The sequence below is a fragment of the Rhizopus microsporus genome (genome assembly GCF_002708625.1).
Source record: "Rhizopus microsporus ATCC 52813 unplaced genomic scaffold scaffold_2, whole genome shotgun sequence".
Lineage (NCBI taxonomy): Eukaryota > Fungi > Mucoromycota > Mucoromycetes > Mucorales > Rhizopodaceae > Rhizopus > Rhizopus microsporus.
The window spans coordinates 1,732,255-1,746,220 of record NW_019671917.1 but is presented as its reverse complement, the minus strand read 5'-3'; the positions used below and the strand labels follow the sequence as shown (position 1 = coordinate 1,746,220).

The following is a 13,966-nucleotide window of genomic DNA, read 5'->3' as shown; positions in this document are numbered from 1 at the left end:
ATTATATCGTGAAACTCTAATCTATGTTGGGTTAATGTCATATACAGACCCATAATGATTGTATAATCAGTATATAAATATAAGATGTTAGAGTAGAACATCTTATTGGTGTCGATTCATCATTATAAATATCAGGTCATTATTTGAATGAATAGGGAGATCTTATAGGATAATCTGCGAGGTACTTGATTGATTTATCGGTTGATATTTATATCCCCAATAGATTTCTCTAGATTTACTCAGTGAATGAAATTAGTATTTCATTCGATAAAGCTCAACCGTCAAAAAACAAATAGTCCTTGTCTCAATAAAAACAATAGTTTTAAATTTGAAAGATCTTTAACCGTCAGCAAGTCTGATTACATAGCTGTCTTTATTGTTTTTGTTTTATATATATACTTTATTTTAAGTTATACTCATCGCTTACGCTCTGGATATAATATACGCCCTTCCTCCTTTTGTTAAAGCACGACTAAAAAATTATGCGTGGATTGAAAGATGAAGACTGCCAAACAAATGTATTTTTTACTTTGATCGCTGAACAGGACTAGGGCGACAATTGAATTTTTCAGCATCGTTTCTCTCCAATAGTTGATGTTGAGCCAGAATTTCAATTGATTTACCATGGTCAATGGCAATTTCTTTGATATTGGGATATGTGTCGAGAAATTTTCGAATGTCACTCGGAGATGTGGAAAGGCCAGCATAGTCAATAATAGCCAGACGTATATGTTTTTGAGTGTAATGGATGCGCTTCGTCAAATCTGTAATGCCACCATTGCAGCCTTTGATGACTGAAAGCAAGTGATCTGGTGTAGGGGAATCGCGTTCCAAAATCGGTTCATTGGCAAAGCAGCACGGACTGACGTATACTTCTTCACACTTCATTCGAAAATACAGCTTGTCAATCATGAGCTGCAGAAGTCGCGTTCTCGATGCATCACTTTCTTTGGTTGGAGATTTTCTGGCATAACCAATAGTGATAAAATCAACCTCGTTCTTGAGATGGTCCCAATATGCTGAAATTGAATCTGTCGATTCGACCAAGAATTCCTTCATCTCCTTGCATACAATCCACAAATGGCGACCGTAGTTCGTTTGACCATTCGTTGTCATTCTTTTGCGTGGTCCCCAGATATTTGATTGACCAACCCAGTATTGTAGTCGGTCTATCGTACAGTACTGCTGAAGATTCGGGAAGAATTCTTCCATCAATTCGTATTGGGTTTCGGTTGTGATGAATTCATAATTGTAGCATTCAGCGTTGGATGGATTATCACTAGTTGCTATCGATTTCATTATGTGTAGCAATCTATCCTTGCAAAATGGCACAATATTTCCGTCTAATTTCCGTTTTTCTCCAGCAAGGCTTTTGCTACCGTGGTTATTTTTGTTGTCGTTGTTCACGTTTGTTGTATCATGGTCGTTTCTATTGCTATTGTCGTGATTACTGTCGCTGCTATAGTTATTGCTATTGTTATTGTCATGGTTATCGTTGTCGCTGTTGTTACAGTCGTTTTAGTCGCTATCGCTATCGGTATGTTCGTTGTTGTTGCTATTGTCTTTATTATTGTCAACGTCAAAGTTAATTTGGTCATCATTATTATCATCGCAGGCGAAAAAATCAGTTGACACAAGAGTTGGTGTTGATGGATATGTAACAAATGTGAACGGGTCTCGTTCAAAGACGTCCAGACCAATTGCTGTGGGTCTCATAGGATCTTGGTCACGAAGATGAATCGCAACAAGCCCGCATTTTTGAAGCTGCTTCTTTGCTCTTTGTCTGTTTGTATCACTAAGTTTGTAACCTAGCACCAGACATGATGCTTGTCCCAATGTTAACATTGCTGTAATGAAAGTATGGATGAACCTGTACAAAAAAAAAAAGAATAAAAAGGATGAACGAGTTACGTATTTATGCAAAATAAAAAAGGATTGGCCAATAAGGAAATGAGGCATAGTTTGAAGCAATGCTCCAGCGCCTGAGCTTTCATCGTTCCCCCTTTTTTTCATTCATTATAGCCACAAAACCAATAACCATAATAAAAACCATCATTAATTAAAATACTCACGATATTCTTCAACCCGTGCTTTGAAAAGATCTGAACCGTAAATAAAAGATTGAACAAGACTGGAAAGATAAGAAATAGATGAACTTATATCCAGGAGAGGCTATAAGCCTATTTATCTTTCATCCTATTCTCCAGAGCTCAACCCAATCGAGCAGTTTTGGGAAATAGCTAAGAGCAAAGTCAGGCGTAGTAAGTTTGAGGACAAGGAGGACCTAACTACCTCCCAATCATCTCCATGCGTTTGTACAGCATTCTGTAAACGTTTTTGAAAAGTGTTTAAATAAGGAGTATATTTAAATCAACACTCATTAAATGAAGATTGTTAAAGATATCGAACTTTAAGGAAAAGAAACCCGTCCTTTGAGAGAATAAAAACCGCCCTTTGAGAAAATAAGAACCACTTTTTGATTTTTAAAGCTCGTCCTTTGACGTTGAAACAACTGTACAGTGCTTTCATCCATATTTTGAATGATTTTGGACATTTGTATATTTCTACATGTAAAGCTTAGACAACCATTTTACGTTTATTTTACGCTGACATTTGATTTTAAGTATGAGCGACACGATAAGCTTGCACGTTGTAAAATAGATACTTTTGAGAGCCAATAGCATGGCTTATTTCACGGAGTGCTTGGAAGTGACATTGGTTACCCTTTATGATCCATTACCATTCAGCGAAATAGTTCTGTTTCATCTCTAATTGCATGTATTCAATGCTCACTATTAATACGAGGTTTAGCTACTGCTCTAAACTGTTTGATTTGGTCAACATTTTGGTATACCCTGCGAATCACCTTTGTTCCCATCCTTTACTTCGACCTTTTTGCCCCATCGCATACCCCTCAAAGTTAGTCCTGACACATTATGCTTGTCGCGGTATCCTTGTGGCCACGGCGTCTTAATTCTTCTATTTAACAAGGTACTCTTCATTTTGATGGCTTCTACCCCCTTCTGAACGATACCCTTGTTGGTTTCTTGTCTATCTTCATAATCTCATCAGCTTTTCGAAGCTCAATTTTACTCCTCTACCTTGCCAATTATTTCTTTTTCCATCTATAGGCAGCCAGCCTTGCACCATCAAAAGCATGGCCTGCGGATGACTTCCGTTTGTCTTTCCTGCCTCTCTACGTCTCTCTCTCTGCAGACGCTCACAAATCCTTTGTACGTGTTGTTCAGTAAGACTGACCTTCTACCTATGGATACAACGCTTGTTGTGCCTAAAACCAGTAATTTCCTGAAACTACATTTTTGTTGAAGGAGACAGGATCGACAGAAGAATAGCCGAAGCACTGGTAGATGGTTTAGCCATCTCTGGCTTCAATGATTAATATATAGCTTTTACTTTCTGTTGTATTTGCCTCTTTTCATAAATGCAAAAGTCGATAACAAACAAAATTAAGGAGCTGCATATTAAAGTGAAGTTCAGAGAGTTTCATAGATGTATGACTGTTATTTATATGTAATGTTGTCAATAAGTAGAATGTGTATGCTCTACTATAGGCTGATCTCAGATAGCTCAGCAGTGAAGGGTCGGATCAGGTTCAATATGGGTCGCAGATTGGTTTGCAACCATGCAGGTCGAGCTGTGTGTTGTGAAGTACTCCGGTGTTTTGCTGTTTATTGAATTTACAGCGACATTAGTAGAAACAAAAGGCTGAATGATGTACGCCATAATGTTACTCATAAAGGTATAAAAGCGTCTTATCACTTCAACAGATGAAAAAACTGAGAGTAACCAAATGTCATTTAGCTGAAATGAAACTTTTGCTGTCTTCCAAAGAGAAACAAGTTGTCAGAGAAATGGATGGGCAGTGTAAATTCTACAATAAATCAAACCTTTTTTTAGTTGCTTGCACCTAACATTACTATTTTGTGTATCTATTCTGACAATCTAATTGGCAAGATCGATGACCCTGGTGGACTTACAGTTAGTACAAGACCTAAAACAGCTCTCAACTGGGTCCATCTACAGGAACCGGCAAATGAAATTTTATTTTCTCGGCAAATAGTAACGCTAGCCCCACTTTGATCTCGAATATGGTTCAGTAACATCACCCAAAGAAAGCTTTCTTGACCTTTCTCTTGTATTGATCACGAGGTCTGTAGTAAACACTTTTCAAAAGTATTGTATTTGATACTTCCAATTTGCATTTTAAATTCAGACAAACGGATTGAATTTTATACAACCAAAAACTAATACTCTGTTGTGTTTTATATAGACAGCTTTTATTAGTAAATTGTCTTTGTTAAAAATAGGATAATACACACTTAAAGATTTATATTTAACGAATATAGCTTTTTGTAAGTTAACTGTAGTAAAAACAGACGGAGAGAAAGAGAAGGAAAAAAGTTTATATTCTGATTAAGTAGTCTTTTGTTACTGTCACTTGTAAGCACCAAAATTTACTCGTACTACGTTTTTCTAACTGTTTGCATTTTCAAACCACTGTAAACAAAAAGGTGATATTTTTAACAACAGCAACAATAAAAAAAAATCCCGAATTTGAATAAAAAGTTGCCATGAATTTCCTTTTTTTCTTTTCTATTTTTGCACTTGTAAATAAACCATGTCTGGACGAAGAAGAACAGTTTCATTAAATAATAATAACTCAGAGAACATACAAGTGACAGTTCGTTGTCGACCGTTGACTTCAAGCGAACAAGCTAACTACTGGATAATAGGTGACTCAACCATAGGATCCAACGACCCACGTCTAAAGAAGCAACATGAGTTTCGATTCGGTATTGAATTGATAGAGTCTATATTATTTATAATCTAAATATAAAATAGACAGAGTATTGTATGGAAGTGATAATGAAGCTCTATATTCAAAGAGTGTTGAAAATATAATAAAGTAAGTCAACACAACCTTTTGGTTACATGCAAAATTTATAAGCTTTTAAAGTCAAGCGATGGAAGGTTATCATGGTAAGTACGTGTAAACAAAAGGGACACAAATTGCATATATAAAGACAACAGTTATTTAAAATAGCTACTGTATTTGCCTATGGTCAGACTGCCAGTGGGAAAACTTATGTAAGATTCAAGTCAGAAAAGACATAGAAAGATACTCATTTATTATAATAGACAATGGTAACAACTTTCATATGATCATCAGCATGTTGTAACATGCTCTATTTTTTAGATGGGAACTGAGTCACAACCAGGTGTGATTCCTCGCTCTGTAGATAATGTATTCAAGTTTATTAAAAATGTATGCTCCACTCAATCGATCTCCTCGTTTTTCTGACTCTCGAATACAATAATAATGATAGGCAGTTACAAAAGAATTCTTGCTTAGAATATCCTATATTGAAATATACAACGAAACGATTAAAGATCTTCTCAATCCATCTAATGATAACTTGAAGATTCATGAGGACAGAATAAGAGGTGTCTATGTTACACCGCTAACAGAAGAGGTGGTAACATCCCCAGAAGATGTTTTCAAGATCATCAGAAAAGGAGAAGGTAAAGTATAGAATGTGATCTAGCATGTATCCTAATTTGGAATATGCAGCCAACAGACATATCAGTGCAACAGATTATAATCTGCATAGCAGTAGAAGTCACACTGTATTCCAAATGATCATTGAGAGTAAAGAAAGAAATAGTACAAGCATAACCATGATGAACGGTCGACGAAGAACTTTATCCACAAATAGAAACGGTTTAACAAAGGAACCTATCAAGATATCACAACTTGTAAGAAGAAATGTAGAAATATATTTAAATTTATTAAAGATTAAAAACTATATATACTGTAGAACTTAATTGATCTGGCTGGTTCAGAAAAGGCAGCATCCAATGAAGAACGTCGCAAAGAAGGCGCATATATTAACAAGAGTCTTTTAACACTTGGTACCGTCATTTCAAAATTAACAGAAAATGGAAAAAATACGGCACATATTCCCTACCGTGACTCAAAGTTGACGCGAATATTACAAACATCCCTAAGTGGGTTAGCTAAAGTAGCAGTCATCTGTACTATTAGTCCTTCTGCTAGTGCCATAGAAGAATCTATTAATACATTAAAGTTTGCATCTAGAGTGAAAAGAATCACGACTCATGCAAAGAATGATGATATCATGGATGATAAGGCGCTTCTCCAAAAGTACAGAGGTGAAATTGCGGAACTAAAGACAAAACTGCAGTCAACGACAGAGGTATTGAGAAAAGAAAAGGAAATGACTCAAACTATGCTTGCGGCTGAGCGAAGAGAGCATGAGGAGCAGTTACGACAAATGAGGAATGTCCGCACGACGCTAAAAGAAAGGTATACACTTTTTAACAAAAAAGGGAAAAAAAATCTAATACCCCGTTTTACCGATCAGAATTGATCACCTAACCCGTCTCATCCTAACATCGTCATCTGTGGTCAATGCAAACACCCTCCATGATATCTCAGCGACGATTGAAAATGATTTACCCATATTAACGAACAATGAACAGACTGCCCTTAGTAGAATATCTGAAGATCATAGAACCATTACTGATCTAAGACAACAATTAGAAAGAGTCTCATTAGAATCAAAGGAAAAAGATAAACAAATAGCGCATCTACAGGAAGAACTCAATAAGCAGTTGACTGTCAATAAGCAACTAGAAACTGCACTAACTTTGGCTCGTGCTGAGATAGGCATAACTCAAGGCTTTCCTAATGAACCAAGTGAAATGACAACAGTGCTTAATAAACGATATGCAACTGTTCAAACAATATGAATAAACAAAGGCGCTACAGTCTTTCCAACAATTTATGCCACTGGACAATGTATGATATTTTTTTTTTTTTCTTTATTTCACTTGATAACAAGTGGTCCTGAGTATCTCAGCGTCCTTTTGATTTTTAAATACCCATTGATGCATCCTTGTGTGAAGCATTTTTTCCAATCGAGCGTTCTTCGTCTCAATCAAAGGGTGACTTACCCATATCGAGGGTTGAGGTGTAGATATACATATACATAAAGAAAAAGAAGAAGAGAAGAAGACGATTGATTATTTTCTGACATCATTGTAAAAACTGACAGATACCTTGTGAGTAATCAAAGCATTGTTATTACCAGTATTGAGTACTTGATCTATTCATAGAATTCTTTTTCTTGTCCATCAAATGAATTGTATTTTCCTGTTAATCCGGGCAACAAATCCGTGTATGATCTCCAAAGAATCAATACCAATTAAATTTTCTAGCAAGCAATTTCAAGAACTGCGCGCTAATGGATAACAAATCGTCAGCAGCATTTGCATTGTGGATGCTCAAGAAAATCAGTTAGTTCGTCAATGGCACATTTATGAGAAAGAGGGAAAGGGGAATTAGTTATCGTGTTAAAGAAGTGTATCCAATGAAGGGGAGTATATTGTTAATGTATCGTCAGCAATCATAGTTTATACAATAAAAATGTAATTATGTGTAAAACTGAAGCCTGTATCAGCTAATCCAGGCTTCTTATTTATTAACAGCTATTTATCTGCACAATTTAATGATAAATGGAGCCTACATCACAGCCACCGTCGACAACAACACCACTAGATATTTTGGCATATGTGCAGCTCTTGATTTCGGCATAGGCAACCTTTCCAGGAGTATAAACACCAATGATATGACTGTTTTTATTAATGTTGATGCGACAGTTGCTGTTAATCTTATTGCTGTAACCGGAACCAAAACGGATCAAGCGACAGTCACTAGCCCATTCAACATTTCCGCTACATCCATCAACATCACGGACACTAACCTTACAGTAAGGTATAGGGCAAACGTTACGTCCACAGGATGTTCCACGACTGTAAGTTTTCATGCTGATGTAACCTGCCTTTACTTGAGCGACAATAAAGGTAACATAGACTAAAAGTAAAAGACAAAGGGACTTCATGTTGTTTGAGATAATTGCTTTGATATCGAGATGAATAAAATGTTGATTCAACCTTAAGTATTTATATTAAATGATCCACTGGCTTTTGAATATACAGTGTAACATTTATGCAGCCATTCAAGAATTCCTAGAACTTTAACAAGTCGTGTTCTTGGTGGTACTTGTTCTACTTGCGCAGATCTTACTTTTTATTAAATTCGGAAATTATCAGAGACACGTAAATTTATTTCCTTTTTTGGGTGGATCGAGTAAATGTATAATAGATCGCAATAATTCTTGTACGACTAATACTCAGCTTTCCCGAATGAATAAGGATCTTATACTGGAGAAGCAAAACCTATCCTTTTCCATTAAGCCTCTTCAAGTAGAGTAAAAACGCGAATAATAACCAAGCGCCCTTCAACCCTGACGAATCTGATGAATATGACTGTACAGACATAAACAGTCCTTCGACTACAATAAGAGCAGAATTATCAAGCACTTCGTCAAAAACTTATTCATGAGTAGCAAGTAAATATCGAGCTGCAGAATCGAGAACACGAGTAATTGAGACCCCGTTTTAAGAAAACTTTCGAGCGGCACGACAAGAGACGTGCTTGACTGTGGAAGCTGCTCGCTTTAACGATGAAAATACTGTCAAAGGTTTTACAGCAACAGTTACTCAATGGCAGAACATACTAACCCTAAAACAGGGAGCCATGGTAAAACTAAATTTTTTTTTTTTTTGTAAAATGGTATATTTTATTCAAGTACTGCCAGTTAGCTTGTACTTATTAAAGAAAATAATAAAGAGCATAGAAGCACGGAACAAAATAAAGGTTGCGTTAACCTGAGCGAGATGTTTTTAGACGCTCTCTATAGGTATTCTCATCATGTATTCGCTTGATTGCTTGCGTTGCTCGTGCAGCAGCTTCATCGGGCCAGAAGGTACGACCATCAAATGCAAAACGCCAATGACACCGCCAGATAGCCCAGACCGTACAAGCAATGATTGTTTGACCATCAACACGTAGTCCTGAAAGTACTTGTATATGTTTAGACGAACCTAAGGCCAGGGATTCATAGGCAAGTCTCGCAGTAGGCTGTAAAAAGCGATTTGCAATGCGTGACCAGGTTTCTTTTTTGAACATGTAAGACCACAAGAAGTGCTCATCGTCTTCAACGCCTCCACATAAAAAACAGTAAGGACCCAAGTGTCGATCCGGACAAAGCTGGTGGAGACGCTGGCGTGTTGGCAACTTACGATGGTAATATCTCCAGAGCACGGTATGCACCTGGTGTGGGAAGGAAGATAACTATAAGGCGCGCCATGCCGTAGCAGGACCACGCGGATAGTGGGCTGGTAAGGTATCAATGGGGAGTGACTGTGAGATCCGGAATAGCTTGAGTGATATGTGATGGAAGTCCAAGGCTCCTGGTAGCTCTACCATCAGTAGATCTTCAAAGTTAGGTTGTGTGGTAAAACTAAATTTGCCTGTGGTCAAAAATAAATGCACCCAATGGCGAGAACAAAATTCAGGTACGAAAAACAAATTTGCCCTGATGGAAAATGAATTCATTCGATGACAAGAACAAAATTCATGCTGTACGAAATGTAAATTCGTTCGTCGCTGATAAATCATGTGTCCTGTTATCAAGACTATTTTCGTAGTACCAACCCTTGGCATCATGGATATAAAAGAGTATCCTAATTGCCCAGCCTTTTTTTTTTTTTTTTTAGTAATACACACAAAGTTATATCATAATGAACATTCAATTCTTTTATGAAAACGGGAAAGGATTTGTTGTCGATGAATATGACAGGTCTGAACCAATGGATTGCATTGTTGATGAGAAACAGTTACGTCTTGAAACACTGAGCTCCCATACACAATATTTAGCACAACTGCCTCTGGAGAGCGAGAAAATGATGAGGTGATGCAAGTGGAAAAGCAAAAAAAGTCTGGTAGTGATATTATTATGAGAGAAATATCAATGAAGTGAAATTACACGCGCTATTCTGATCAGGACAAAGTGAGATTCTTTAAGCTGTTGTTCGAAAAGTGCCTGAGTGCTGCTGCTGCTGCAGCAAAACGGCTTGGGTTTCCCGTTCGTACAGCACAAAAATGGGCTGCACAATACGAGAGGGATCCTAATTGTATCTTTGAGAAGCAGAGAATGACTGGTCGTCTATGTATTCTCAATGAGGAGCACAAGAAAGCTTTCTTGGATGCGTTAATAAAAATCTTTCAATCATTTTGGACGATGTGATGAAACACCTAAGACGAGTATTCACAGAATTAAAAGTATCCAAAACTGCTTTGTTTAATTTTATAAAAAAGCATTGCAACTTGTCACTCAAAAAAGCTCGATTCCAACCCATTGACCGAAACAGCGAGGAAAAGATCCAAGAGCGCCTGGATTGGATTCGTAAATGGAAAAAAAAAAAAACAGATATGGATTTTACGACTAACTGCGTCTTTCTTGATGAATCTGCGTTTCATATTAATTTAAAAGGTAGTATGGCATGGTCAAAAAAAGGCTTCCCTGCAGTGGTCACCGTTCCTAAAGCACGAGCAAAAACAACAACCATTTTAGGCGCGATTTCTACTCAAGATCTAATTAAATGCAGCTTTAGACTTCCTCAACCCCCACCCAATAAAAAAAGAAAGCGAGGTGAAGGCATTAGGCATGTGAACAAAGGGACAGTTACGGGACACTATGTTAGATTTCTAAAAGCCACGATGGATGAAATGGACCAGTATCCACATATGAAAGGCTATTACCTCGTGATGGATAATGCTCCAATCCATACATCGGTTGATATAACCAAATATATAGAATCTCACGGTTACCGTTGTGCTTATTTGCCTACATATTCTCCTGAGCTCAATCCAATTGAACAGTTTTGGTCAGTGGTTAAGAGTAAAGTCAAACGAAACAAATTACTAAAAACTGAGACACTGATGACTAGAATCAGTGAGACTTCTAATAGCTTGGGACTGAGTGATTTTAAAGGGTTTGTTGGGCATTCCCACAAATGCTTGGACAAGTGCCGTAATATGCAAGCGCTCTGAATATCTCAATCACGCTTCAATGACATTAAAAAATAGCACCAGGACACAAAAAAACCACACTACAAAAAATTATTCCCGCGGCGCCAACTGGCTAGATCTTGAAAAAATGAAAGGAAAACATTAACAACAGTAACGAAAAGGATCAAATTATAAGAAACTTTGCACATGTCACCAAAGGAAAGAGAGATAGAAATGGACTGGGGAGAAGAGTAAAAAAAAAAAAAACTCTTTATGTTACCTCTCAAGCGCCTCTTGAGATACAGTCAGTTGCAAATTTTTAGGCGCTTCCCGCAGAAATTTCAAGTCGTTCATGGAGAGAATTTCGTGTCGCCATTCCTGAATAATTTCACTCGCCTTTGGATAGAGTTTTAAGTCGTCCTGGCTGAGAAAACAGGTCGGCTTGGCAGAGGATTTCAAGTCGCAAAAATAAGTCGGTTTCTTTTTATGCTGGGGTTTTAATTGACACAATCGATAATTGAGAACAGGATGGCCAATGAGTCCTTGAAGATTTTGGATTTTCACTTGGCTGCAAGCGTTATTAATCCTGTTTGACGGTGTTTCCGTGTAAAAAGCTTGTGTCGCCTGATTTTGCCTTTGATAGATGCCCAGAATTACTCAGATTGGGCGAGTCTGATAAAAAGGAATGAAACTGGCACCTGAATTGAGTGACTGACACGAAATTGAGCGCCTCCACCGAAAATGGACAGACTTGTTGAAAATGAGCAGATCTGCCTTCATTTGTTGTTTCTCCAATCATCAAAAAAGTCGTCGCTGGTCGCTGATTGCTGGGCCATTTCCATTTTTCGTCGCTTTGCTCCTTTCTTTTTAAAAATTGTAGAGCATGTCTCAAGGAGCCAATTCTGTATGCAAAAAGTGCCTAGAGAATTTTGCAACATGAACAGCACTCCAGTCGCATTGCAAAGAGAAGCATATGGACTTCGCGTTTGCAATCACCATTAATGATAAAACTTGTTTGTTTCTAAAACCTGTTGCTTAGAAACTAAATAAAATTTTCATTTCCTTCATTTGCACAGACCGTCAAGTCACAATCGAACGTCAAGTCACAATCGAACGTCAAGATGGTGTATTTCGTTGCCTTTGTATTCAAGAAAAACTGTTTGAGACGGCTAGAGGATTTCAGCGTCATGTCCAAACAAAATGTGCCACCGTAATATCAGTTTCATTCGATTCTAGCCACCCAGATTACAATTGCAAGGAATCTGATACAAGCGATGAAGAATTGGATACAAATATTGAATTGTTCGGCTCCGCGAAACTGAATCTGGTGTCACAAGATTGGTCTGCTATCCCAGCATCAAAACGAGATTACGAACATATGTGATATTTATCTGTTAATAAGTACTTGTAGTATACCTGAGTTATAACAAGGATAAAAAGAATATATGTCGATGAGACTCTTGAATCTCTTTATTGGTGAGAAAACAAGATGAGCTCATTAATACAAAGTAAGGCTTGGTATATAAAATAATAATTTACAATCTGACGTGTTACAAATTAAAATAAGAGGGGTACATAATGCTAAATGTAGAGTGACTGTAAGCAGTATAGTAATGGAGTAATCTCACACGAAGATTAGTTAGTAAAGGAAGGAAAAATACGACAACATGCAATGCTACTTGCGTGCAATGTCGAAGACTGGAACGAAGGAGAGAAAAAACGACTGGTCAGCTTTATGGAGGCGGTCAGTATGCATCCCATCGCCATGACAACCGAGAACGATGTCGAGGAAAATGCATTGATACACGAATCTCACTTACAGCCTTGCAGTCAGACTATTGCAGTATCGGCAGTATTGCCAACAAAGCGGCGAAAGCATGATAACACAGGGACAAACACAGCTTTGTCAGTGCAGCTTTACAGTGCTCTAAAGGCTGGTCCACATTCACAGCAATTTCTACACCATCAATACACAGAAATGAACGACAATCTTTGCACGTTTCTCAATCAAGGCTGGTCCGAACATCCTCAGATGCGATACGCGTGCAGTCGACTTCTTGCAGGCATGATCGTACTTGACACATCTTCAGGAAAGGCCATTGTTGTGAACTGTGTCGAAGTCTATGGAAGAAGATGTACCGTTGATTCCCATAGGGAAAGTTTTCGAACAAGACGAGGCACGTCATCAAGCTCTTTACCGTCGGAAATTACAAAATACCCTCATGTATGGCCAACAAGCATCCGCGACGGTGATGGGACGAAGCTGATTCTGGGAACTAAGACGTTCAACGCGTTGATTACATCTAGCTTACGCTTGGATAAATCCAGTGATCCTGAAATCGGGCCAACAACTTCATCATTCTGTTTGGAAACGTCTGTTAAGTCCCTCAACACCCAGCTCTTCGTCAAGGATTCTGCGTGGCATGCTGCTTCCGCATTGGCGATCAACGAAAATGCCAAAGCAATATCCTCATATGATAACCTCTTTCAATTACGACAACTACGAACGCGTTTTCACCATCAATCAACATATATCCGATGCCGTTCGTTCAATGAACCGACGGATGATCTAACGACGCCTCCCTATACCGTTTTCACTCTTGCAGATTGGGACAACGGTGGAGATGATGCAGAATATCGACTAGATTCCCAATTGATTCAGTTAGTGGCGTTGGCTGTGATCAGAAGCGAAGAGACGAGACCCCCAACACTTGCAAAACAAAAAGTTTCGGCGATACGATCCAAATTGAAGAAAGATGGGGCAGTATGCAAAGTTTTTGACAGCATCATCGGCCAATATGTTACAAATGTTGAGACAGTTCACATCATTGGCAACAGAATTTTGAATGAAGAACTGCAAAAATTTGCAAATTTATTGGCTTCACCAATTACGAAAGCAAACAATTCAGTGCGTCGAGCAATAGCTACTGTTATGGCATCTTGATTTCGTTGTTTCAATGGATCAATATTCATTATGATATAACTTTGTGTGTATTACTAAAAAAA

General features: G+C 37.9%; 7 protein-coding genes across 7 annotated transcripts; 2 read left to right on the top strand and 5 right to left on the bottom strand.

Moving 5' to 3' along the window:
• Positions 1-488: 488 nt before the first annotated feature.
• Positions 489-917, bottom strand: RHIMIDRAFT_266416 (uncharacterized protein). Its single transcript, XM_023611907.1, has one exon. The coding sequence runs from the start codon at positions 910-912 to the stop codon at positions 526-528; it is 387 nt and encodes a 128-aa protein (XP_023470284.1). The 5' UTR covers positions 913-917; the 3' UTR covers positions 489-525.
• Positions 918-1,518: 601 nt separating this feature from the next.
• On the bottom strand, positions 1,519-1,845 carry RHIMIDRAFT_234176 (uncharacterized protein; the record flags this gene model as incomplete). Its single annotated transcript, XM_023608110.1, has 1 exon — positions 1,519-1,845. The coding sequence occupies one exon, from the start codon at positions 1,843-1,845 to the stop codon at positions 1,519-1,521; it is 327 nt and encodes a 108-aa protein (XP_023470283.1).
• Positions 1,846-3,011: 1,166 nt separating this feature from the next.
• RHIMIDRAFT_63675 (uncharacterized protein) lies at positions 3,012-3,501 on the bottom strand. The gene is made up of 3 exons (XM_023615497.1): positions 3,415-3,501; positions 3,102-3,361; positions 3,012-3,051 (listed from the first exon to the last, which is right to left on the bottom strand). Coding segments are annotated over exons 1-2 (213 nt in total). The 5' UTR covers positions 3,416-3,501; the 3' UTR covers positions 3,012-3,051; positions 3,102-3,149.
• Positions 3,502-4,513: 1,012 nt separating this feature from the next.
• On the top strand, positions 4,514-6,841 carry RHIMIDRAFT_266382 (kinesin-domain-containing protein). Its single transcript, XM_023611906.1, has 10 exons — positions 4,514-4,814; positions 4,864-4,927; positions 4,979-5,001; positions 5,066-5,109; positions 5,161-5,166; positions 5,219-5,287; positions 5,349-5,544; positions 5,594-5,778; positions 5,841-6,349; positions 6,408-6,841. The coding sequence occupies exons 1-10, from the start codon at positions 4,640-4,642 to the stop codon at positions 6,793-6,795; spliced, it is 1,659 nt and encodes a 552-aa protein (XP_023470281.1). The 5' UTR covers positions 4,514-4,639; the 3' UTR covers positions 6,796-6,841.
• A 636-nt stretch (positions 6,842-7,477) lies between these two features.
• On the bottom strand, positions 7,478-7,963 carry RHIMIDRAFT_266368 (uncharacterized protein). The gene has a single exon (XM_023611905.1). The coding sequence runs from the start codon at positions 7,944-7,946 to the stop codon at positions 7,551-7,553; it is 396 nt and encodes a 131-aa protein (XP_023470280.1). The 5' UTR covers positions 7,947-7,963; the 3' UTR covers positions 7,478-7,550.
• Positions 7,964-8,662: 699 nt separating this feature from the next.
• Positions 8,663-9,076, bottom strand: RHIMIDRAFT_289345 (uncharacterized protein; the record flags this gene model as incomplete). Its single annotated transcript, XM_023613634.1, has 1 exon — positions 8,663-9,076. The coding sequence occupies one exon, from the start codon at positions 9,074-9,076 to the stop codon at positions 8,771-8,773; it is 306 nt and encodes a 101-aa protein (XP_023470279.1). The 3' UTR covers positions 8,663-8,770.
• Positions 9,077-12,650: 3,574 nt separating this feature from the next.
• On the top strand, positions 12,651-13,934 carry RHIMIDRAFT_266365 (uncharacterized protein). Its single transcript, XM_023611904.1, has one exon. It carries the CDS (start codon positions 12,711-12,713, stop codon positions 13,902-13,904), a length of 1,194 nt encoding a protein of 397 aa, XP_023470278.1. The 5' UTR covers positions 12,651-12,710; the 3' UTR covers positions 13,905-13,934.
• The last annotated feature ends 32 nt before the right edge of the window (positions 13,935-13,966 follow it).

Coding starts and splice junctions, on each gene's coding strand:
- RHIMIDRAFT_266368 (XM_023611905.1), bottom strand. CDS start 7,946: ATGAAGTCCCTTTGTCTTTTACTTTTAGTCTATGTTACCTTTATTGTC.
- RHIMIDRAFT_266382 (XM_023611906.1), top strand. CDS start 4,640: ATGTCTGGACGAAGAAGAACAGTTTCATTAAATAATAATAACTCAGAG. Junction 4,928..4,978: donor AGTGTTGAAAATATAATAAA/GTAAGTCAACAC, acceptor AAGCTTTTAAAG/TCAAGCGATGGAAGGTTATC. Junction 5,288..5,348: donor TATTCAAGTTTATTAAAAAT/GTATGCTCCACT, acceptor TAATAATGATAG/GCAGTTACAAAAGAATTCTT.
- RHIMIDRAFT_266365 (XM_023611904.1), top strand. CDS start 12,711: ATGCATCCCATCGCCATGACAACCGAGAACGATGTCGAGGAAAATGCA.
- RHIMIDRAFT_266416 (XM_023611907.1), bottom strand. CDS start 912: ATGATTGACAAGCTGTATTTTCGAATGAAGTGTGAAGAAGTATACGTC.